Here is a 25,911-nt window from a genome sequence, read left to right on the forward strand (position 1 = left end):
ATAAATAAACCGCTGTACATATGATAGGAGAAGCCACCTGAGGAGAAAGTAGAAACAACACATTGACCCAATTCGCAATTCTATTTCAAAATTACGATGTAATCCCTACAATGACACCATTTGTTTAAACTGACCATCCTCAATAGAAAACTAATTTAATTTATCAATAAACAATTTTAACAACTATTGGCCACAGGTCGGCGAAATAATATTTCTAGTACTGAAAATTGTGATTTCGATCCTTTGGCACTAATTCTTAAACGTGTGCGGATTCAATGATTCAATGGTCAACAATTTCACTTGGACTGAGAAAAATGTACGATATTTTCGTTAATCACACTTCCAGTCTGAAGTAATTTTTCGGTCACCAACAGGTTGTGAAATACAAATGCCATTCGTACATTAAAAAGACCTATTACTATAAAAATGTTTGCTTCCCTAAATTCCAAACAGATTTTGCGGATTGGCAATTAAGTAGAAAGGTCACTACAAGGACATACAACAAAATCAGTATGAAGTACAGGAAATACTAACCTCTTCTGATATGTGTGTTGCTGCCACCATACTTCAGTTACTTCTCCACCTTCACCAGGTGACAAACAGCACTAGGCACACTTCACAATAAAAAACAAACTAGTCGTTCAAAATCGGTGGTCGCGGTAGGCGAGAGGTCGACTCAGCAGAGGAACGGAGTAGCTTGGACTCGCTCGGCTGGCCCGACACTACCTGTTGTGTCACCTCCACACACAGTCAGTAGCTACGAGCATTGGCGACCGCCGAGGATCGGGGTAAGTTGTAAAATCTTTTTGTTTTTCCAACTTATCAATATTTGTTACCCACATTCACTGAACATTTCACGTGCAAGTTCAGCGGTCTGGGTGTTAAATACGAATTGATTGTCTATCCAGCCCTGGTGGCATTTTGCCATGCAGTTACCAAACACATAATGCGCTACGATCAATGCCAAGAAATAAAGACTCAGAACACCAATATTCAGTCCAGCAGTTTACTGACAGAAGCACATCCATCTTATACCTACCTTACTCGATTGAATATAAACATATTATTAGCCAGGTTCTCACGTTACCCCGGTGATCAGGTACATTACGCGGGATTACTTTTCTTTTTTTTTTTTTTTTTTTGCTAGGGGCTTTACGTCGCACCGACACAGATAGGTCTTATGGCGACGATGGGATAGGAAAGGCCTAGGAGTTGGAAGGAAGCGGCCGTGGCCTTAATTAAGGTCCAGCCCCAGCATTTGCCTGGTGTGAAAATGGGAAACCACGGAAAACCATTTTCAGGGCTGCCGATAGTGGGATTCGAACCTACTATCTCCCGGATGCAAGCTCACAGCCGCGCGCCTCTACACGCACGGCCAACTCGCCCGGTACGCGGGATTACTATTCAAGCTTAGTGAAACACTGTTGGTCTAATGATTTTCTTCAATTATGGATCCTTCGAATTCAGCACTTTCCTCATAATGCCGAAAAATCCTAAAACCACCAACCTCTGCAACTCAATGCAGTTCTTCTTGAGATTTAGGTGGCGAAGTGCATTAGGCCCTATACAGCTCGTGGGGAATTCGTTCTAGTGCTCCCACTACTATTACAACAACCACAGTTCTATCCTGATGCCACATCTCTCTTATTTCATTTGCCAGTGGCAGGTACTTGTGGACTTTCTCCCTGATCTTCTAGATTTTCTCAGGAGTTGGGATTGCAATTTCGATCAGATATGTGCCCTTTGACGTCTTGTCTGTCAGTACAATATCAAGTTTGTTATAACTCGTTATTCTGTCAATCTATAATTTCCTATTATTATTATTAAGGCTTCAACCGGTCTTAATAGACTCCAGAATGCCGCAATTTTGCCCCAATGAGTTCTTTAGCCCGGAAATAAGTCTCCTAACATATGTAACAGTTGCTTCATGTGAGGGACTATGGTGGACACTGTAAGTAAACTCGTGTCCTCATCCCGAGGTAGTGAAGCTTTTTTTAGGCACACCCCCATTGGAGGTGAGCTGCACGTACAATTTCAACCACATACCAGCCCTCCTGCCAGTTTTTAAGTTTCTGGCAGTACCGGGAATCGAACCCAGGCCCCCGAGGACGGCAGCTAAAAACACTAGCCGTTACGCCGTGATCAACGGCAAATCATTGTAACATTACAGTTTATATTTTGGATTCAAAGAAGTTGTAGTGTGTTTAGTGCATGATCATAACTTTTTTATCCAAAGTAATGGTATTTATTTTACAATCCACTGACTTATTTTACAGTTCTGTAACACGCCGAAATGTTTGAAATGTTGTACCTCAGGAATTCTTTTACATGTTGATAAACTTACCAACACGAGGCTGGCGTATTTAAGCACCTTCAAATACTATCTGACCTAGCTGGGATCAAACTCACAAACCTGGGCTCAGATAGTCAGCGCTCTACTATCTAAGCCACTCCACAAAGTAATGTGAATATCCTTTGCATTTCTTCTGTATCAAATTTAACCTCGCTTTAGGAGGACCACAGGATGGCTGGCCGATATTTCCGGTGAGTTTATGATCCATACTTGAAACCATCCACCATGAATGAACGAAACCTACCTTTACAGGCGAGAGTGCTAAGGCAGTGTTCAAAGTGTGGTACGCGAACCATTAGGGGTACGCAGAGTCGTCTCAAGGGGTACGCAAATTCATCGCAGCTTCTATTTTCAGTAAGCAGTTCAGGAATGCGTTGAACCTGCTCATTTTCAATAAAATCTTGTTTTTATTTAGTGTTTTTTTGTCTACTACTACATTATTCATCCTAAAATAGGCCTATGGATCATTTTGTACTTCCCATTGACTAGGCATGTACAAATGCTTACTTATGCTGCATTGCTCTGTTTTAATTTTTTGTTTCGAAATCCACTCATTCACGTCAATGTTTCTTCAGTAGCAGTGCACATAATACAATTGCAATTGTTTCATTAATAATTATACTCGTGTATATCGTAGAGTCGGCCCCGCGGTGTAGGGGTAGCGTGCATGCCTCTTACCCGGAGGCCCCAGATTCGAGTCCCGACCCGGTCAGGGATTTTTACCTGGATCTGAGGGCTGGTTCGAGGTCCACTCTGTCAACGTGATTAGAATAGAACAGAATACACGCGTCTTCTAGTTCAGGATCACCTGAAGCTGGAGAGAGAGAGAGAGAGAGAGCATTCGTTTATTACAATTCATTAAATTCGACACATGACTTACATTTCTCTCTCACAATTATTGACTATTACTATACTGAATGTAATTTATTTTGTCCTAGACGTTAACAATATTATACAGTCTAGGACAACATGTATCTTCCCCTACCTTAGCTTACTTAATACAACAATTTTTATATTACTACATTTAAAACGAGAAGTTAAAATTAGAATGGCAAAATTAAAATGAATTAAGGCCATCCATATGGAGGAGAGTATCCTCCTTTATCTCACCTGACTGACACAGCAAGTCATAACATTCCACCTCTACCTCTCCTGACACGATCCACTACCACTTGTTGTACAGTCATCATATTACATCCCTGCTGAACTTGTGTCTTACATTGTCTTCAGGTTTCTACTTAGTGCATTATTCTGTTTTCATGCTACCTCTCATTACTCATTATACCATATATAATTCAAGTTTACTTGTCTATCATCACACCATTCAAAATCACATTTACTAACAATAGAATTACTTTTAGTTACTGCTAATCTCTTCTCATTTCTTTCTGCCACATGTTTCTTAAAATACAAAAAACTTAGCTATTCTTCCTGGGGTGATCCATTCTTTATTTAACAATTTAGCTATTGTATAAAATTCCTTCTCTCTTTAAACTTTTAATTTATATTCATCACCCAGATATTTAGTTCTCAGTACATTTGTTCCCTTACATGTTCTCAATAAATGAGCTTCTTCCATTACTTCGCCACAGAATAGACAAAGATTTTCATTATGATTCTCTCTCAGTCCCTTGTTTTTATATAACCCCATTAGCCACCACACCACACCTCTTAGTTCCCTATTTGGGATTCTTTTTTTTTTTCTTTCTTATCGACATGTTTTGAATAATTCCGCAAAATTCTGCTAGTGTTCTTTTGGTTTCACATTCTGCCCTAAGCATCTGTTTCTCTATGTCCCTCACTCTAATCGTTCATTTTTTAATGAATCTGTTCCCTTTACTGTTCATCTCTTTGTCCCAATATTCTACCATTCCTATTTTATCTAGCATACTTTTCACTTTCGATAGCCAATAATCATCATCTAAGTGTCTCATCTGGTGTTGGTATGCTAGGTTCAATATTCCCCCCCCTCTCCCCTTCTTAATCTTAACCAATATTTTACTACTTTCCTGCTTATATCTGCTTGGATGCTGGTATCTTCACATATACTTCTAGATCCACAATTTGCTGTGCATTCTGGTAGACCCATTACCCATTATTATTATTATTATTATTATTATTATTATTATTATTATTATTATTATTATTATTATTATTATTATTCAGGGCTGTTGCGCCATGGGGTTTGGTTTGGTTTATGTATATCGTTGCCAGGCAATGAAAACCTCGTAATTCCACTCAAGAGAAAACCACGTTTATCAATCTCTCTTGTGAAGGCTTGCCGCATTGCCTGAGAAGGGAACAGAAGATTCCAATGGTCGAATAATTGGACTATCGTTAAGCAATGAAAATGCTAGAAACAGTTCTTCGGTCATTGCTGAGCACTTAGTTTGGGGCTTCTTCCGTGAACTTTACTCCGAAGGAATTACGAGGTTTCCTTTGCCCAGCGAAGATAACATATATATACAATATATTATTGTTATTATTGGGAAACAGGGTCGTGTCGTGGTTTTGCTGCTTGCCTGTCATCCGGGCGACCGTGGTTTGATTCCTCGTGTTGCTGGTGTGGGATTTTTAGTTGAAAATCCCCCGAAAATCCTGTAGTGTCAGGAAGGGTATGTTATCTTAAATCCCAAGCCACGACTCGTTCATGCCTCAGTGCGTGCAGGGACCCTGAACAAGCGGGATAAGCTGCAGTTGATGATGATGATGATTATTATTATTATTATTATTATTATTATTATTTGGTATCCAGCAACAATCATTTGTTGTTTTTGGTATAATCGCAATATACTCGTACTTCTGGGCTACGAAGGTAAAACAATTGGATTTTGGGGGTACACCAACCCAAAAGTTTGAATACCACTGTGCTAAGGCACTGGTTTAGGAAGTCTGATTCGATCCCAGACCACAGCGACATAATAATGTACAGCCTCAGCTATCGTTTGCAGGCATTTTGATTTGACGCCATCTAGGCTGTCTGCGTATCAATTTCGACGTTCCGTTTTACTCTACCAGATGGCGAACCGTTATTCTGAGGGTGCACTCCTCTCTTTTCTTTTTCTTTGAACATATCTCACACAATTACTTCGTTCAAGTTCCGGTGCTCTTTTCCAAACCTAAACCGTAATAATAATAATAATAATAATAATAATAATAATAATAATAATAATAATAATAATAATAATAATAATAATAATAATAATAATAAAGGAAATCCGATTATATTTCCATATCTCATCAAGCTGTTGCTAAAATTGTCTCCACGACCTTTCATATAATAACAGACGCCATTAATATAATTAAGAAATGATATGTTTTCTTTAATACATCAAATTGCAATCGCGCGCTGTAATACTCACCGCGCCTTATCTCACGACAATTTGTTCACCCCACCATACAAACGGTTTTACGTTCCTTTAACTATTTTTACGGTTTTCGGAAATGTTTGCCACTAAATCTACCGACACAAGGCTGGGGCATTTGAGTTTGAGAATCTTCAAATACTACGCTGGACTAAGCTGGGAGTGAACTCGCCAACTAGGGTTCAGGAAGCCAGCGCTCTACCGTCTAAGCCATTCAACCCGGCACAAATATTCCTGTCAAAGATGCCTTATTAAAGAGTTACCAAAGACGCTGACAGGGAGTATAGAATTATTATTATTATTATTATTATTATTATTATTATTATTATTATTATTAGGCCTGACATCTAGGCCATCCGCCCGACATAGAAAGAAGCATATCCAAATACTATAAAGTTTCACTGAATGATGATGGTGACGGCTACTGGTTTAAGGGGAACCCAATAACAAGATATTCAGTTCCATAACACATCTCTAAACAACAACAAAATGTTACCGAATACGACTTTTATTCATGTTTTGATATTTTCCAATTTAATGTAAGTCGTGATATGATCATCGAGTTAGAACGACAATAAACATTTCAAATAATATTTTTGAAGACTTTTATTCAGATACGACGGCCTTAATCAAGAGTCTCATTATACGTAGCTATACAAACTAATGATTACAACAACATTTCAGTTTACTGCACGACTCAACAAAATATCACTTCCGTAGGAGGAAAAGAAGGGTGAATCGAACGCCGTTTGTGAAACTTGCCTACAAGAATGTGTGGTCATATTACGCAATGTCGATGCAATTGCATGAAGTCTACTTAAAGTGTTTTCTAAATTAAATACTCCACACCCCTAAGGGTTATATGTAGCAAGTACTTGCCACCTAATAAAAATACCCTTAATGCGGTAACGCTGAAAACTTCTAATACTACTGCCTTAGTCAGAAACAGCCGTGCTAACACGGAAAATTAAATATGTTTCGAAAAATCAAATTCTAAAACCCATGTAAAGAAATTAGGCCTGAAGACTGTTAGGAATGACAACTCACATTTCAGCTGGAAATATCTGACAGAAAAAGTACGTTGAAAGTACACACGATAAAATACAATGCATCCTGACAATGAACAGCCATTATTTCATTGTGATTCCTCGTTGAAATAACTGAAGTCCGCTTTACAAGATAGAGAGGATATAAATAACCCCTTAAAACTGGCACGGAACACTTCTCTCGGCCTAGGCCAAGTGTTCGTCAGCACGATAAGCAGATATTTACAGCATAACTTATAAAACATCTAGAGCAGCCATATATCGAAATTAAACAAGAAGATTTTACCGGCTGAAAATATTTGCTGACCCTGACTACGATGTAACTCAGTGCTGCATAAACCACATCATCCTCTACTCATTTTCTTCCTCGCATAGTAAAGACGTTGAGACGATTCTCGTCTTAATTCCTCCAACCACCAAATCTATCCACATCATTCGTTCATTTGCATGCCTAACAGAAACTATTTTGCGTGCTGTTTTTTTCCTGGTGAACAGCGCCACTCCACATTGTGGGTAGATTTTTACCTGCTGAAGGAATCAGGACGAGAATAGTCTCAGTGTATTCAACAAGTTAGGGTACAGATGAAGATGTTGACAAGTTTTATGAAGCACAGAGTGACATCGTAGTCAGGGTCAACAGCAAGGATAGGATATTTTTAACAGGCGATTTCAATGCGAGAGTTGGGAATTGAACTGAAGTATACGAAAAGGTGATAGATGAATGTGGGGAAGATATGGAAGCTAATAGGAATGGGGACCGTTTATTGGACTTCTGTGCTGGTATGGAATCAGCGGTTACGAATGCATTCTTCATGCATAAAGCTATTCACCGCTACATATGGGATGACAGGAACACCAGATTCACAATAGACTATAAAACAGACATTAAATTCAGGAAATCTGTTAGGCATGTGCAGAAATTCCGGGATTTTTTTAGGATAGAGACCACTCTCTGATCTCCAGTAACTAAGTATCTAGGACAACTATGTTTATGTTTAGAAGATCTAGAGAAACTACATGACACAGTACCGAGGGGAAAATGTTAACCGTACTGGAGGATTATGAGATTAAGAGTAGATCATTACATGCAAACTATTACATTTATGTTGACAATGGACTGCAGTGAGAATCTATTGTAGAATTAGTTCTTGTTCAAGATACTTATAGGGGTTACACAAGGTTGTAAGCTTTCACCTTTGTTGTTTATAGTCTACATGGATCGTCTACTGAAATGTATGAAGTGGCAGGGAGGGATTCATTTAGGTGGGAATGTAGTAAGCAATTTGGCCCATGCCGACTACTTTGTTTTGATGGCAGATTGTGCTAAAAGCTTGCAGTCTAATATCTTGGAACTTGAAAATAAGTGCAATGAGTATGATATAAAAACAGCCTTTCCTAGACTAAAATGATGTCAGTAGGGAAGAAACCTAAGAGAACTGAATGTCAGGATGCGGATATTAAGCTAAACAGGTAGATCATTTCAAGTATTGAAATCAATTGAATCAAGTTGCAGCAAAGCTAAAACAGTGAGCTCGCAGTTGCGATCAACAGTGTTCTGTACGAAAGAAGTCAGCTCCCAGACGAAACTATCTTTAGGCCGGTGTGTTTTCAGACCAACTTTGTTTTAGGGGAGTGAAAGCTGGGTGGATTCAGGATATCTTATTTAGAAGTAACAGATACGAAAGTAGCGTGAATGATCGCTCGTACAAACAAGTGGGAACAATGGTCGGAGGGTATTCGGAATGAGGCGATAAAATGCTAAGTTAGGAATGAACTCGATTGATGAAGCCGTAAGCATTGACTTGCTCCGGTGGTGAGGTCATGTTAGGCGAATGGATAAGGTTAGGTTACCTTAGGTGAATAATAGACTCAGCGACGGAGGGTAAAATAAGTAGAGAAAGGCCAAGACGTCGATGGTTAGACTCAGTTTCTAATGACTTAACCATACGAGGTGCAGAAATAAACGAGGCTACAGAGCTGGATACAAACAGATTATTGTGGCGGCATTTAGTGATTTCACAGATGCTTGCCGACTGAAAGCTGAAATGCATACCAGTCTATAATGAATGTTTATGTTGTAATACTATTATTATATGTGAATAATAATTAAAATAAATTAATAAAAATAATATTTCGAAATGTCCGTAGTATGAGCGCCAGAGTTCACCAGAATGGATCCCTCGAATTTTGATAGAGCATAATTTTCTCACTCCCAGGGCGTGTACATAAAGCTGTGTACTGGTGGGGTACATCTGCTTCAGGCCTTACGTAACCTTCGGAAAACTACTAAATAGGTAGGAACTGCACCTAGGTTCATCAATAACTCCACTGATTTAAAAATATGTTCTATATATTCTAAATAATATCCGAGCAAGGCCCCTCATCAACACACCTAAATATACATAAAATACACTCACAAAATACCGCTAGAAGACTCCATATTTACACAATTATCATCATCATCATCATCAACAACAAAAACAACAACAACAACAACAACAACAACAACAAAAACAGTGGGGAAACCAAAACCAAGGACCAAGTTACCATTTGTAGTCAGACCGATGAAGATTAATTACAAGGCATATAATATGTGTAGAAGAATGCCCTTCAATGTCTCTGTGTATCAACACAACTTGCATATTCTCATTATTGGCACTTGTTACATCACACTGATACTGTACCTTATAATTCTGTATTCACTGATTCTAACACTTGGTTTAAAGATACATTCACCTGAGCAACACACGCTTGTCGTTCCAAAACATAAATTCTGGGAAGTCTGAGGTACAGTACCCCATAGCTTTCGCCAACACACTATACCAAGCCGCCACAAGTAATAAAATACCAAGTGCCTAAGCGCCCCACAGTTGTAGGTGAGTACCACACTTCACATACCACAAACATTATAAGACCACGTTCCACCAAAGTTACATCTCTTCCTACCACAGTTTGAAGTCCTCTCCTCCGCTGTTTTCACACATGCCTATATAGACCTCAGCTTCCCTCTACTCTTTCATGATACGTCTAGATTGATGTTGGCCAACGAGTGGAAGATCCTCTTGTCATTCCAAGATCACGCCCTGAACCACGTTCGGATCCCAAGACAATAACATCATCAACGGACTCTGGGCTATTCCACATGACATACAAAGTTTCCGAGTTGTAAATAGCACTGTTTCCCCATCCGTCTGTACAAAACAAATTACTCATATCACATATGGAGACCTTCCAGCTTAATATATTAACAATAAATATACAAATGAAATAATAATAATAATAATAATAATAATAATAATAATAATAATAATAATAATAATAACAATAACAATATCTCCTACTTCTGAATACAGTGCGTGGGTTGATATATGTACTATCACAAGGTATGCATGCATAAAATTATCTGTGAATAAATATTAAATGATATTATTTACACTGTTTCCTCTAAAGTAGACCAAAAGGATTAATCAACGATATTCTGGGGAGGTATTATTATTTATAAGTTTCATTTTCCGTATTGATTGGATTCACTGTACAGACAAGAAATGTGTTGCACCTATCAATACTTATTTATTGTAAATGGATTTACGTTACTACCGGTTTCGGCCTTCCGTGGCCATCATCAGCTAGTACATAATTATATTACAGCCATTAGACAATATCACAAAGATGTTATGTTAGATCATCCGGATGTCTAATGGGGATGAAAATAAAACAAATTGTAGTAGTGTTTGTCTATGTGAGTTTAAAATATCTGTGATCAAAGTGGTGATGAAGGCTACAGTAAACTAAAACATATTGAGTATACATTGGACATGAGTACATTAAACATATTAAAATACATAAGCCACAGTATAAAACACTTAAGTTAAACACTCTAAAATATGGTGTATATATATGTTAAAACACTTGTTAAAATTTGAGTTCCCGTTGCGTGGATTTCCTTCTTCAATCTTCTTTTTGGTTCTTGTGCTTCTGTATCATGTTAATTTAGTTGTATGAAGTGATCTTCGAGATTATTCTATGGCTGATATATGTCATATTGATTCGTGGTGAAAACCTTTGTCGTGAATTTTTTTTGGGTACTATGTAATCCGATGATGATGATGATGATGATGATGATGATGATGCTTGTTGTTTAAAGGGGCCTAATATCGAGGTCATCGGCCCCTAATGGTACGAAATGAAATAACAAAAAGTTCCAATTTCATCCGCTGACCAAAATAAAATACAAAATGTCATGAAGAATGAATGGATGGACATGAACCCAACAAAAAAAAGAAAGAAGCAAAGAAAACAGTGGATCAGACTCAAAAAAGATCGTAAATAATAGTATTACTGACCAAGGGACCACTTATAAAGCACAATGATGCTTGATGTCTAAAGGGGTGCATATCCACGTCTAAGGCCCCACAGAATGGTACATGTCGCGAGTAAAGTAGAACCATGGTATTTGTCATGTTGGGGTACTAATCAAAAGTAACGAAGACTCACAGTGTTCCACACAAGATGGTACTGCTCACAAGTATTGCACTTCGTACAGGTAACGCAGACCTATGGTATTTCTCACACAATGGCGTCACTCATAGCCAACGCAAACCGGTAAGGTTCCTCACCTAGGTGTACTAACCACACATCCCGTGGCGTTCCTCACATAGCGGGTACCAATCACGGGCAACGCGGACCCACGGAGTCGCTAATATAGCGGTACAACACACAGGCTATGCCCAGACCCGCGGTGTTGCTCACATGGGTACGACGCACGGGTACTGGAAACCCCCAGGCCAGCCTCCTTACTGTTACTAATCACAAACCTATTTCGTACCTAATTTAGTGATACTACTCGCAAGTACAGGCAACCCATGGTGTTCCCCGCATGATGGTACGAAACAAAAGTAGTTTCATGGTTTTAATTCTATCATCCCTTGGTCGCCCCTTTTAGTCGCCTCTCACGACAGGCAGGGGATACCGTGGGTGTATTATTCGTCTGCGTCCCCCACCCACAGGGGGTTAAGAGAGAGAAAAAAGAAGAAAGAAGGGATCCGTCACTTCAAAAAATGAAGTAACTGACGAAGAAAGGCAAGGGCCACGAAGGGCGTGAAAATGAAAGACTCCCTAGGCCTCGAATGTTCTAATACCGTCGGGGTCGGAAAAGAACAAGAGTTGACCAAGGGAGGCGCAAGACTCAGCTAATGGCCCCGTGGTCGCCAATCCACACTCCAAAGTTGACAGCACCTTGGGCCCCTTTTAGTCGCCTCTTACGACAGGCATGGGATACCGTGGGTGTATTCTTCATCTGCGTCCCCCACCCATAGGGGGAACTATGTAATCCAACCGTCGATGTACTTCAGTAAGTTTTATGACAGACTGCAAGACGTGAGTTTAAATTTTGATTAGGAGCTGTCGGTGGCGATACCTCTCTCGTCTGTATTCTTGTTGTAGTTATTATTATTGTTGTTGTGGAGCTCGTGTAGCGATATGTTTGGAAGCTTGCTGTGTTCTACTACGAGTGCGTTATTCCCATTAGACATCCGGATGATCTAACATAATAACATCTTTGTGATATTGTCTAATGGCTGTAATATAATTACGTACTAGCTGATGATGGCCATGGAAGGCCGAAACCGGTACTAATGTAAATCCACTTACAATAAATAAGTATTGATAGGTGGAACACATTTCTTGTCTGTACAGTTCTGGGGAGGTATTCAATTAATATTAACCAATATTAATTTATAAATCGTTATAGAAGTGTTTGTTGCGATAATATTATTCATTAACTGCTACTGACAAACGTTCTACTGTAGGTGCATGTATTAGGAGGCGTGCGGAAAATGACTGTAATAGTTTTCTTTCCGCACTTTCGTACAAAAAACTGTATCTAAAACACACGCATTAATTTTGCAAGAGATCTCTTTCCGCACTTATATTATACTAAATAAATTATTACAAACATACCGCGAGCGAACGGTATTGCGTTTAAACCACATTGCGAATAGAATAACTTCCTACACACTTCATACAGCTAAGGTAATATCTTTCATAACCAGCTCAATGCCTCTTCCAAACAATGAACTAGGCACCGGCGACGTTTAACAGCGTGTCATTTCTTATCTTTATCATTTCTCGGGATTTCAAGCGAACCAGAGGTTCAGCTAACTTAAAAAGTGTACAATCTTACTAAGACTTAAAATATTGTATTTAAAAAAAAGAGTTTACAATCAATGTTATTAAAATGCTATTGTTAATTCACTGTAAAGCTTACATTTGCGATCAGCTGATAGAGTCGAAACTTCATCGTCCAGCAACACTCGGACCCCTCATATGACCTCCTCCAACTAATTAATTGGACAATTACTTCCAAGGACCTTTTATGAACCATGAAATCACGGGGAGTATTAAAAGGCAACAGAGCCTCTCAATACTCGACTTGGAAATTTAAACATACAACAGGAACCGCAAACTGGAGTTACTTTGCTCTGCTTTAAGGAATAATGTTCGTATTCTGCCCAAAATAGGAGCCACACTGTAAAAGGAAACACTCTTTTGTCATAAATGTATAATAAAAGCATCAAAGGGACCCCGTAAACAATGAATATGGGTATTTTCTCTACTACATCAGAAAGTGGTGCAAAGTATCCTAATAAGGGGAGAAGCTAAATATCATTGTAAATTTCAAGGTAACAATGGGAATGTAGCAATGAAAGAACATTACAAATGAAACAATCACCCACTAAATTCAAAGGAAGGTATATTTGCATCATAGCGTAGCAGTTCTTATAAGTATTATATACTTTAAGCCTTCCTTTTTTTAGTTTTTCCTACAGAAAACAAGAAAATTACGAACAATTCCTGACAAAATTACATTCACTTTTCGATTTGGAAGATGTATATTTTCTGGACACTTGGGTGTCCACGCTCTCATGTTCTTTAGTCCGCGATTGATGATGATGCTCGTTGTTTAAAGGGGCCTAATATCTAGGTCAGGGCCTCTCAAACGCCCAAAATCTCACGCGTGCAAATTGAGGCGCAGAGTTCCTGTGCACAGTGCATCGGTCCCATTCGGCTCGGCTCGGACCAACGCTTCGTCTCTGGGCTACTCGGCTAAGCTCGGCTCGGATTTGGAGCGCTACGGAGCAAGTGAGGAAGAGGGAGACAGGCGTGGGGAAAGAGCGCTATTGCTCCAAATAGAGGAGAGGGGGTCTGCACTCTGGTCTACCAAGCGAAGTCGGCTTTTGCACCGTACACAGTGCATGCACCAGGTGCACGCACTCTGAGGCGCCCTGATCTAGGTCATCGCCGTAGTGCACGATTATGAACAAGATTTGATTAATCGAAATTCCATATATTTTCACTAAGAACATTGGTAAAAAATTATCCCAGATTCCAATAGAATCTCCTTATTTACTGCAGTACTGCTGCGTTTAATGTTAGATGTAAATCGCACTAAGAGTTTTGTGACGCTGCAGAAATCCTGTAACCCACTCCTGACCAGGCAAATTGTCCTTGAATTTGATTATTTATCATTCTATTTGAGTCAGATAGTTTCGTACTCTGGCATGCAAACTGCACGAAGTAATCAGATATCCAAAAATCACTCACGATTTCTACATTTTACAAATCATCCTTCCTCCTTTTGACTGAATAAAGGTGGCTGCCCCAGCTTCCTCACTTGGTGTCAGTCTTCATATATCATCAACCTTCTTGGAATATTAAATTTGACTCATATATTCCTCTGAGAAATCTCACCATCCCTTACTGCTAACAAACACTCTCTAAGCTGTCCTTCGCTATTTTCTCTAAATCTGCATAGAAATAATGCATGCCAAATAACACTAAGTTCAATTTAATTCATCTATCTGATGTGCATTCACAAATCTCGATAACAGGCATCTATACAGAGTGTCCCAGAAGGAATTGTCAATATTCCGGGATATGACAGGAACGGTTATTTGAAGCAAAAAACTGCATATGGACATACGCCCCATTCCAAATTGCTTCCGGGATAGAACACATTTTATGTACAGTTGTTTTTGGGTTAGTGGCGCGCACCTCCTTGACGTTTTGAAATGGGTACAAGCTATCCGCATGTAATATTCGCCATACACGTGTTTGTGGGACACTGATACGTGCAGAAAATCGCCGTGTGCTGGTAGTAGGACTACGCTACACCATTCCAACAATGCGTTGCTGTTCCTCCACAGGTTGTTGAACTACACGTTCAGAAGAAAAATGGGAACTTGGAAAAATACCTTTTTGACACAATGTGCTGAAAACTCTGGTGAACAATCTACGATCAGCAATTCGACGTGTCGGAAAGCCCCGATGGTATTCCTCGACAGCAGCAGCACTACTATCGCAGAAGCCGTAAACATCCACTATATCTGAATATTCTTTAGTGTAGATGCGTGGCATTTTAGCCAGCGCGTAAACAAACACAGTTAACCGATGCTTTCTGATACACTCGCAATCCCTCGCACTACTTCACTTACAATACACCATGAACAACTGCGCGTTCAATGGGCTAGTTTAATGGCAGAAAGACATCCCGAGCAAAGAGGCTGAAAGCAACGAGGTAGGCTGGGCTAGAATAAAACATCAAAGAAGTTGGGTGGGTAAGACACATATGTACGCGCCACTAGCCCAAACACAAATGTACAGTAAATGTGTTCTATCTCGGAAACCATTCGGAACAGGGCATGAGTCCACATGAAATTTTTTATTTCAAATGATCGTTCCTGCCATCTCCCTGAATAGTGACCATTCCTTCTGGGACATCCTGTATAATACAGTTAGAAACTGTAATTTCACAATATTATGCAACTCTTTGTTAAATTAAAATACTTTGCACCTCTTCTGTTGTGGTCTAAAATATCGCCATTCTATAAAGAGCCTTGCAGTAGAATCAATCAATCAATCAATCAATCAATCAATCAATCAATCAATCAATCACTACTGATCTGCATTTAGGGCAGTCGCCCAGGTGGCAGGTTCTCTATCTGTTGTTTTCCTAGCCTTTTCTTAAATGATCGCAAAGAAATTGGAAAATCATTGAATATTTCCCTTGGTAAGTTATTCGAATCCCTAACTCCCCTTCCTATAAACGAATATTTGCCCCAATTCGTCCTCTTGAATTCCAACTTTATCTTCATATTGTGATCTTTCCTACTTTTAAATAGGATTGAAGGTAAGAACCATTTGCGCAGGAAGCAACGCTAAATAATTCACGAGAAATACAAGCTTAAGAAATAAAAGTAATCTGATATAAGGTACGAAAGGTGGTGTGAAAAAACAACACTGCGTTTATAAGTTTTAATAATTATAAAGAAGGGGCGTAAGAACCTAAAACTCAATTACATTTATTCCTAGCCCGCCTGGTGGCCATGATTTTTGGCGTCAAGACTATACAGTGACACTGTGGTTAGCCGGTTCGTGACCCGTTGGTCGAAAAAATGTTCATCAGAATGTTGGCCGACAGGGGAAGGAGAGGTGGTGGTAGACAATTTCTAATCACTAGATTGCGTGACAAAAGCCTGGGTTCAATTCCAAACCTCTCCGCAGCATTCATAACATGAACTTCATATGGAGTGAGGGCATATGACGCTGTTGATGGTGATTCGTCCGTCGGATGCGAACGTAAAAGCTTTGACCAGACCCTTTGGTGTTATTCGACACTCTCTCCCTACCTCGTCGTCATCATCATCATCATCCCCACATCCAGACGTCCAGGTCACCCATTGGGGTCAAATAGAAAGACCTGCACCAGGCGAGCCGAACATGCCCTCGAACACTCCCGGCACTAAAAGCCACACGGTAAATAAGTACATTCATTCCTGGAAATAAAATTAAGATGTTCGACTGACGATCTTATACACGAATGATGTTCAAAAGTAAAACACCCAAGATTGGTCTACTTAAAACTAAAAACAGGTCATGGGGCCAAAAAATTCGTAACTGTTGGCGAGTATCCAGAAACTCGCCGCCAGAATAGCACATGGCTAAGACAATAGTTTGATGCTGGCTGTAAGCCCGAGAGCGAACAGAAAGCGAAGACAACGGGGATAAAGACGTTCAGTGCGTGTTATTAGGCATCATCCATTCATGTTCACAACGTCTAAAACGGCAGAGATTATTTCCCACAACGAACGCAAGGCTTGATTAGCGATCCTGCATACCACCTCACCACACCCATTCACTCCCTCTAGAACGATGGCAATATTAGTGGTGCGACGAAAGCCATTGTAAAGACTAGATTTTCCTACTCAACGATAACGTCAAACAGCATTAATTGGCCTAATACAGTTCTGCCGTAGCCTCCGATACCACAGCTTCATACAACTAATCTACAGGATGTGAACAGATTTTTCATAAACCAACCATGTTGTTGACCTTACTATGACCTCTCCAGTTTCAGTTATGACCTTTCAAGGTACCAGTGACTGCCACTAAGTATTATTATTATTATTATTATTATTATTATTATTATTATTATTATTATTATTATTATTATTATTTAATCTTCACTAAGCGTGGTGAAGATGGAAGGATCATGACCAGCATACACTCATCAAACCCAGTCTATGTGCAATTAAGATTTCAGCACTAAAACATGAAAGTTAATGCTTGGGTTGTGAATTTGTCACGGAACTTGAAATAAGGTTATATTCTGGTATTTTAAAAATGATAATAAAAACACGATCACAATGCTACGAGTCTAACGTCCCACCAACTGCCATCAGCTTTAAGAAACGCCGGAATTTTTGAAATTTTGTACTGAAAAGGTGTTCTTTATCGCGTCAAATCAACAGCCAGGGCATTTTAGTACACTTAAATGCCAACCACCTGCACCGGGATTCGATCCCGCAACCGTGAACACAAGAGGTCTCTACAAAACCAACAACGCTTATTTTTCTGGACCGTGTGTGAAAACGTGAACAAGTAAATGCAAATTTAATACGGGGTGTATTCATCGAACAACTCAACTCTGCCTTCTTGTCGTATCATGGTTGTGTGTCTAGGCCTGAGGCACCAGAGTAAACATCACCTTGGACCTTTCAAAACATGGAATCTTTACGGTATCAGTTCGAACAAAAAAAAAAAAAAAAAATGCTACTGAATACGAATAGCCTTACCTCCACCACCCTAAGCAACGCATAGTAACTTGTAATAGTTTTATAACCCAGCTATCACTTTAAGAACATTTACTGCACATGGTAGGACACAGAATGTAAATAAGAGTATTTTCCATCACACCCGAAGTTTGAAGTATTGAATACATTGTCTTTTGATGTACTGTATCATCAGAATAAGTTGCATCCTGCACTTTCTCTACAATATTTTACACTTTTCTTTTATTCCTCCTCAGCTGTCTTTCACTTCCTATCTACTTAGGTGCAGTATTCCTTTCTGCCCCCTTCAGGTGTAGTATCTCAGTTCCCCATTGATTTATTTTTGAAATTTCCTTATTTTTTTATTTTTTTTAGGTTAGCTTTACGCCGCACCGACAGAGGCAAGGTACGTAGAACTACCTTGCGACACAGATAGGTCTTACGGCGACGATGGAACGGGGAAGGGCTAGAAGTGGGAATGAAACGGCCAGGGCCTTAGTTAAGGTACTGCCCCGGCATCCTTCCTTTCTTGACTTATGATTGATTGATGTTTGTTGTTTAAAGGGGCCTAACATCGAGGTCATCGGCCCCTAATGGTACGAAATGAGATGACAAATTAAAAGTCCGAAATCCTCCACTGACCAGAATTCAAGAATGGATGGAATTGATATGAAATTAAAACGATCAGTGATCCGACCCACAGTGCCTCACATGCACAGAAGCTGGCACAAAACAATAGTAGTACGGACCAAGGGACTGCTTCTATAGCACCATGCTGAATCGATTAGAATAGGCTCGTTCTCGAAACGGGTCCAAAATCCAGGTCATCGGCCCTCATAATGGTATTTACCATTAGAAAAGTAATAATAATGTTAATTGTTTTACGTCCCACAAACTACTCTTTTACGGTTTTCGGAGACGCCAAGGTGCCGGAATTTAGTCCCACAGGAGTTCTTTTACGTGCCAGTAAACCCACCGACACGAGGCTGACGTATTTGAGCACCTTCAAATACCACCGGACTGAGCCAGGATCGAACCTGCCAAGTTAGGGCCAGAAGGCCAGCGCCTTAACCGCCTGAGCCACTCAGCCCGGCACTAGAAAAGTAGAACCATGGTATTTCCCATGTTGCGGTACTAATCAAGAGTAGCGTAGACTCGCGGTATTCCATTTATTATGGGTACGACTCACAGATAACGAAATTCGCACATGTATTATACACCTGATATGTTTCGCACATTACGGCGCCCTTGACAGGCAACGCAAACCTATGGTGCTCATCACCTAAGTGCACTAACCACAGGGACTCGTACTATCCCGTGGCGTTCCTCATGTAGGGGGTACTAATCACAGGCAAGCCGGAACCATGTGTTCCTTCATCCCAAGGTGTCGCTCATATAGTGCTACTAACCACAGGTATTGTAAAAGCCGTCGTGCCCACGTTTGCTATTAATCACAAACCTATTGGGTACCCAACATAGTGGTACTACACGCAAGTAAAGGCGACCTATGGTGTTCCCCGCGTGGTGGTACTAATCACAAATAGTTTCATGGTTCTAATTTGATCAACCCTTGTTCGCCCCTTTTAGTCGCCTCTTACGACAGGCAGAGGATACCGTGGATGTATTCTTCGTCTGCGCCCCCAACCAAAGAGGATAGATAAAGAGAAAAAAAGAAGAAAAAAGTAGTGATCCATCACTTCAAAAAATGAAATAACAGACAAAGAAAGCCAAGGGCCACGAAGGGCGTGAAAATGAAAGACTCACTAGGCCTCAAATACTCTAATACCTTCGGGGTCGGAAAAGAACAAGAGTTGATCAAGGGAAGTCGGACAGGATAGATGAAATTGAGGAGCCTGGCACAAGTAAGTGGAAGCAATACCAGGACTCAGCTAAAGGCCCCGTAGTCACCAACCCACAGTCCCAAGTTGAGAGCCCCTTGTGCCCCCTTTAGTTGACTCTTAGACAGACAGGGGATACCGTGGGTGTATTCATTTGCGTCCCCCAGCCACAGGGGGTCCTTCCTTTCTTATCAGCAGCCCTATTGATCACGTTCCTTATATGACTGCCCACTCTTAACCATGGTGTTTACTTTCGCCACCTTAATTTAGATCGTTGCAACACATTCCTTGAAAAATTCCCACACTTAGTTTTCCATCAACTTGCCTGTAGCCTATCTCATTTTTCATGATGTATTCAATTCTCTCTCTCTCTCTACTCCCTGTGGGTGGGGGCGGTATAATACATCCACGGTACTCTTTACCTGTCATAAGAGACGACTAGGAGGACCCCAGGGACTTTCACCTCGTGAACGTGGGTTGGCGACCTCGGTACCTCTTACCGAGTCTGGCATTGGTTTCGTTTACTTCTGTCAGGTTCCTCACGTTGATATTTCCTGTCTGGCCTCGCTTGGTCAACTCTCGTTCTCTTCCGACTCCGACGGAATTAGGTTTGCGAGCCCTACGGGGTTTTCATTTTCTTGCCTTTTGTGGTCCTTCCCTTTCTTTTGCCCATATCTTCACCCTTCGAAGCATCGGAGCTCTCTCATGTTCCCTATAGTTAGTGTTAGAGGAAGTCCGGCTCCCTGGCTGAATGGTCAGCGTAATGGCCTTCGGTTCTGAGAGTCCTGGCTTCGATTTCAGGTCGTGCCGAGGATTTTAATTGCATATGGTTAATTTCTCTCACTCGGGGAATGGGTTTTTGTGTTCGTCTTAATACACTTCACCTAAACACACCACACTACCAACCACGACAGAAACATGCAATAGTGAATACATCCCTAGACATAAATGTTGCGTCTGGAAGGGCACCCGACCGTAAAACTGGGCTGATAAACTTTGGAAAGGCCAAAAAAATCCTCTGTTGAATAGGTAGGTGGACACATGCTTGGTGCCTATCTCGACAACAATATATTCGCAATGCTTTAGTTTTGAGCGGCTACTGTATGCGTCCTTCTGTAACTACCTAGCAGCATTATTTTCAGTATCCTCTTTTTTGGCAAGGCCTTTGCCATCATTCACTGATCTGCATTAATACTCAAAGTTCTTGTTTCATGACGTTTTTTTTTTAATTTCGTGTGGCTATTTCTAGCCGAGTGCAGCCCTTGTAAGGCAGACCCTCCGATGAGGGTGGGCGGCATCTGCCATGTGTAGGTAACTGCGTGTTATTGTGGTGGAGGATAGTGTTATGTGTGGTGTGTGAGTTGCAGGGATGTTGGGGACAGCACAAATACCCAGCCCCCGGGCCATTGATATTAACCAATGAAGTTTAAAATCCCCGACCCGGCCGGGAATCGAACCCGGGACCCTCTGAACCGAAGGCCATTACGCTGACCATTCAGCCAGGGAGCCGGACTTCCTCTAACACTAACTATAGGGAACATGAGAGAGCTCCGATGCTTCGAAGGGTGAAGATATGGGCAAAAGAAAGGGAAGAGCCACAAAAGGCACAAAAGGCACCGGGACCCTCTGAACCGAAGGCCAGTACGCTGACCATTCAGCCAACGAGTCGGACTCATGACGGGTGCATTTCTGGTTATCATGTAAGAAGATTGTCTTCGGGATTCTGCATTTTGATAGCAAATACCATGCTTGGGAGCGAAACCACTGTGCGCACTGATAAGGTCTATGTCTATCACATTGTAGAATATGATAAAATGCCACATTTTCATTCCCCACTGGTCATCCAGATATTAGCAACACAATCTTTTGTAGCTCCAAATTAGGTGATATATATTTCACTATGATCCACAGTATTGAGAGTGAGGTTAAGTTGAGAATAACAGTGGCATTTTTCGAGTTTGTCCTTAATAAAGCAAGACGTCAGGGTATTCGGATATTAATCTGAAGCAAGAAATTATTTTGTGAGCAAATTCGGGGGGAAAAACCATTTGGCTATACTCTTAAATATGACAAGCATGCAGGAAAAACTCAACTAACCTTTTACAATCTGCAGCGACATACTGTATGTAGTCTTTATTTATCAGAAGTTCAGCCAATTCATTTTCGTGTATTGATACAATCCTAAATGTGTTCCTATTCCATTTTAAGTGCATTATTTTCTGTTTTCAGATCACCGCATGTTCAGCACTGCAGTTTCTACAGATGCCATACTCCTCTGGAAGAAAACTGAAGGAGACTAACAGTTAAATAACTGCTGGAGAACTGCATTACAGCAACTCAAGTAAGTCCCAACAATGCAATAATAATAATAATAATAATAATAATAATAATAATAATAATAATAATAATAATAATAATAATAATAATAATAATAATAATTGGCTGAAACCCGTCAAGACATGACGGTCAATGGGGTAAATATTTATTGAAGTATTTCCTTATATATGACACTCCTTGAGATTTATTACAATTTTCTTTACGTCGCACCGACACAGATAGTTCTTGAGGCGACCATGGGATAAGAAATGGCTAGAAGTGGGAAGAAAGAGATCGTGGCCTTAATTACGGTACAGCCTCAGCATTTGCTTGGTATGAAATGGGTAAACACGGAAAAACCATCTTCAGAACTGCATGCATTTCAGTGGGCTTGGCAGACTGATATTCAATAGTAACTTCTCGCTCAGTGAGGAAAGCAACAGGAAACTACCTCACTCCTCACTTTCTTAGTATGCCTCTTCAGTGACACCTAGGCTATCTATGGCGCTGTTGGTGGAGCTGTAGAGGATCAAACCAGCCTTCGGAATGAATACCCAACATACAGAACTGCCGACAGTGGGGTTCGAACTCACTATCTCCCGATTGCAAGCTGTTAGCTACGTGACCCAAACCGCGCAGCCACATGCTCGGTGCATTCCTTTTGGCACTATTGCAATTTTAAAATATCGGTCTCTTCACATTGCAACAGTTAACTGGCAATGGCTGAATATTGGCTGAGACCTTCACGTCCCTTGAGGTTTATTGATCGTGATCCAAAATGCCAAGATAATTGAAAATGGGTGCCTCTTGAAAGAAAATGGAAGGGTTTTACCGGATGCTGTTAAGTCAATTCGAGCGATTAGAGCTTTCTGTCCAGCTTTATCTTCACGTATTATTTTAAACATTCATATTTCTAAGGAGCATAACTCTGGCTCCAATTTTTACAATATGTGGAGGCAAATCATTCATTCCAAGGAATTCAAGAATTACGTAGGAAATTGAAATAGCTACCTTTCATCTTCAGCATTAATATGTTAACGCTAGCGTATGGTTTTGAACTACCGGGTATAAGCCCAATGACTTCCAAATTAATTAAGAATGACAACTTTCGAGAAAATAATGACATAGTTTGCAGAAGTGAACGTTTTGCTGTAAATTTCAATCACGATATCATCATGTGCTAAAATTCTGGCTGGTAGTTCAATAACATTTGATCCATCGGCATCTACAGATGGGTAGTAGCCGTTAACGATTTCTTGCGAAAATTCAGCGAATTCCATTTTTCTTTTTTCTTTTTTTGTGGTTTTGCCCGCATATTTTTACGTAAGCGGCATATTTTGAAGGGTCAAAGAGGAGAGTATTTAATACCCATACAATTATAAATAATTGTTTGGCGATAAGCATGTGGCAAAACAGGCCAAACCTTTTTGAAATATCCCTTAAGTACAACAATTTTTCCACCTGAAAGAATGGAATGTCGTTACTTATGATGTATTGTAGAAGACGATTCACACACATTAATGAACGACTATTGGCCATTGGGGATTTATCCCATACCGAGCTGTGCTGAAAGGAATTTCGTCAGCTGCTTTGGAATTTAATTTTAATCCAGACACCGAACTCTCATTTAAATTTTGATTTTGAATGTAATGTGCACTGTACAACCGCTGAGCAACAAGATAGCGACTATTCCTATCCATGTTACTGATACAGCATTAAGTCCTAAATTGAAGCACTTTTGCATTATACGCCCCCTCCCCGTGGCACTACAGCCCTGAAGGGCCTTGACCTACCAAGCGACCGCTGCTCGACCCGAAGACCTGCAGGTTACGAGGTGTCATGTTGTCAGCACGACGAATACTCTCTGCCGTTATTCTTGGCTTTCTACACCGGGGCCGCTACCTCACCGTCAGATAGCTTCTCAATTCTAATCACGTAGGCTGAGTGGACCTCGAATCAGCCCTCAGATTCAGGTAAAAATTCCTGACCTGGCCGGTAATCGAACCCGGGGCCTCCGGGTAAGAGGCAGGCACGCTACCCCTACACCACGGGGCCGGCTTGCATTATACAGTATACCCTAAATGTTTTTCTAGTGCCCCCGGGACCATCGATGAAAAATGCGTTCTTGATATTTGAGTTGTTTTGTCGGAGCACGTCACTGATTTCATTAATAATTGAAAGTTGTTCCTAGTTTGTTATGAGTACCATGTCTGCCAAATCAAAATTGAAAATTAGCACATCAATATGACACGTACGATCGACTCGCTTCGCTAAATACCGGAATGGAAGAAATTCACGGTCTCAATGTTAAAATTTATCCGAAATCACTCAAGTTAACAAATATGGAGAAGGAAACGTTTACATGTATCCAAAATCACTTCAGACTAGGAAATATAGGGAGAACTACCAGGCGAGACAGTAAAATAGGGACTCGCTACAATACAGGCTGGAAGATGCCGAAGTACAGCAGACCAGGACGACGTCTGACTGCGCATGCATGCTTACCCCCCACCCCATCTATCGTGCTACATACCTCGGCGCTCTCGCGGTTCATGTAGCTTTGAAGTACTGGCGAGTTCTTTGGCCTATCACAATGCTGTATTTTTTAATTATTTAAAATATACGGCAAGAAAGTTTATGCTTTTAAAGATACTATGCAAATCTACAGGACAAGAGTTTTCATCAGTTCAACCGTTCTCTAAAATTCGCTGTAACAAAAATCAGCCTAGAGAATAATAAGAGAAGATGAATAGGAGGAGGTTAAATAAAGAAGAAAATACACATACCAGTAACATGAAGGAGAGCTCCATGATCTAAGGTAAAATATGATAGTTTATGAATCACTACCATTAACATAATAGAAAACTAATATACATGGTGTATGGGAAAGTTATACTGAAGACGTGAAGGGTGTATAAGAAGTGTATCTGTTACAATATGGTACAACTGTCCACGTCCTATAATTGCCGGAAAGACAAAGGTCAATGTTTCCGTTTGCGTTACGTCGCATGCGTGGCGAGTGATTGTAAACACGTGTACTCACAGCACACAAACAAACAAACAAACACACACGATACTAGTGACTGTGTCTTTGACACACAGCGGGTGTTACCAGGAGTAAGCGTAAGTTTTTGCCGGTTTTTGTGGTAAAGAAAACATGTAATTTTCAAGGGAACTTCAGTTTTTGTTTATTCAAAATATTGGCCATCGACTTCTACACACTTCGCCCTTCTTTTAGGAAAGTTATGAATACTATGCTTGAAAAACTGCTTGTCTTTTGCGACAAACCATTCGTCGAGTCATCTTACAACTTCCTCGAAATTGCTGAAATGCTGCTCTGCGAGCGCGTGCTCCATTGTTGCGAAGAGGTAATAGTCAGATGGCGCCAGGTCGGGGCTGTACGGCGGGTGCGGAAGGATGTCCCATCCAAGTGATTTCAAGGTGTCTTTCACTGGTTTTGCTTGTGACACGGCGCATTGTCGTGAGTAGTGGGAGACTGAGCATCTAAAACCAAATTCAAGGTCATTTCTCTTGGGCGTTGCTTGTCGTTTCCCGCGCAGGCGCCATCTTGGGTGTTGGCTGTTGTTTCCCGCGCAGGCGCCATCTTGGGTGTTGGCTGTCGTTTCCCGCGCAGATGCTAGTACGTTGACGGTTGCATACCCTGCAGGAGTTGGTGAGACCAGTACTAGTTTTACGCCAGGATGCCCTTCCCTACATGTTAGACGAGTACTAGTTTTACGCCTGGATGCTCTTCCCTACGTGTTATACGAGTACTAGTTTTACGCCTGGATGCCCTTCCTACGTCGTGTCCGCTATGATGGTGGTGTGTTGGCTGTGGCCTATCCAGCAGGCGTTGGTGAGACGAGTACTAGTTTTACGCCTGGA

The 25,911-nt window shown here is 40.7% G+C and overlaps 1 protein-coding gene and 1 long non-coding RNA gene across 3 annotated transcripts in view; one reads left to right on the top strand and one right to left on the bottom strand.

The window, feature by feature from the left end:
• Window positions 1-25,911, bottom strand: part of aralar1 (calcium-binding mitochondrial carrier protein aralar1) — a 404,690-nt gene that overhangs the window by 355,041 nt on the left and 23,738 nt on the right. Inside the window, exon 1 of one of the 2 annotated variants that reach the window (XM_067143122.2) lies at window positions 535-670. The exons of the other annotated variant lie outside the window; for it this stretch is intronic. Within the exon in view, the coding sequence (XP_066999223.1) occupies window positions 535-564 (30 nt within the window). The 5' untranslated portion in view covers window positions 565-670. Of the gene's footprint in view, window positions 1-534; window positions 671-25,911 lie in introns of those variants that run through there. 2 annotated transcript variants of the gene reach the window in all.
• Window positions 649-25,911, top strand: part of LOC136866292 (uncharacterized) — a 63,938-nt gene continuing 38,675 nt past the window's right edge. The window contains exons 1-2 of the long non-coding RNA XR_010859526.2: window positions 649-788; window positions 21,940-22,051. This is a non-coding gene — a long non-coding RNA (uncharacterized lncRNA). The remainder of the gene's footprint in view (window positions 789-21,939; window positions 22,052-25,911) is intronic.

Source organism: Anabrus simplex, chromosome 3, assembly GCF_040414725.1.
Source record: "Anabrus simplex isolate iqAnaSimp1 chromosome 3, ASM4041472v1, whole genome shotgun sequence".
Taxonomy (NCBI): Eukaryota; Metazoa; Arthropoda; class Insecta; order Orthoptera; family Tettigoniidae; genus Anabrus; species Anabrus simplex.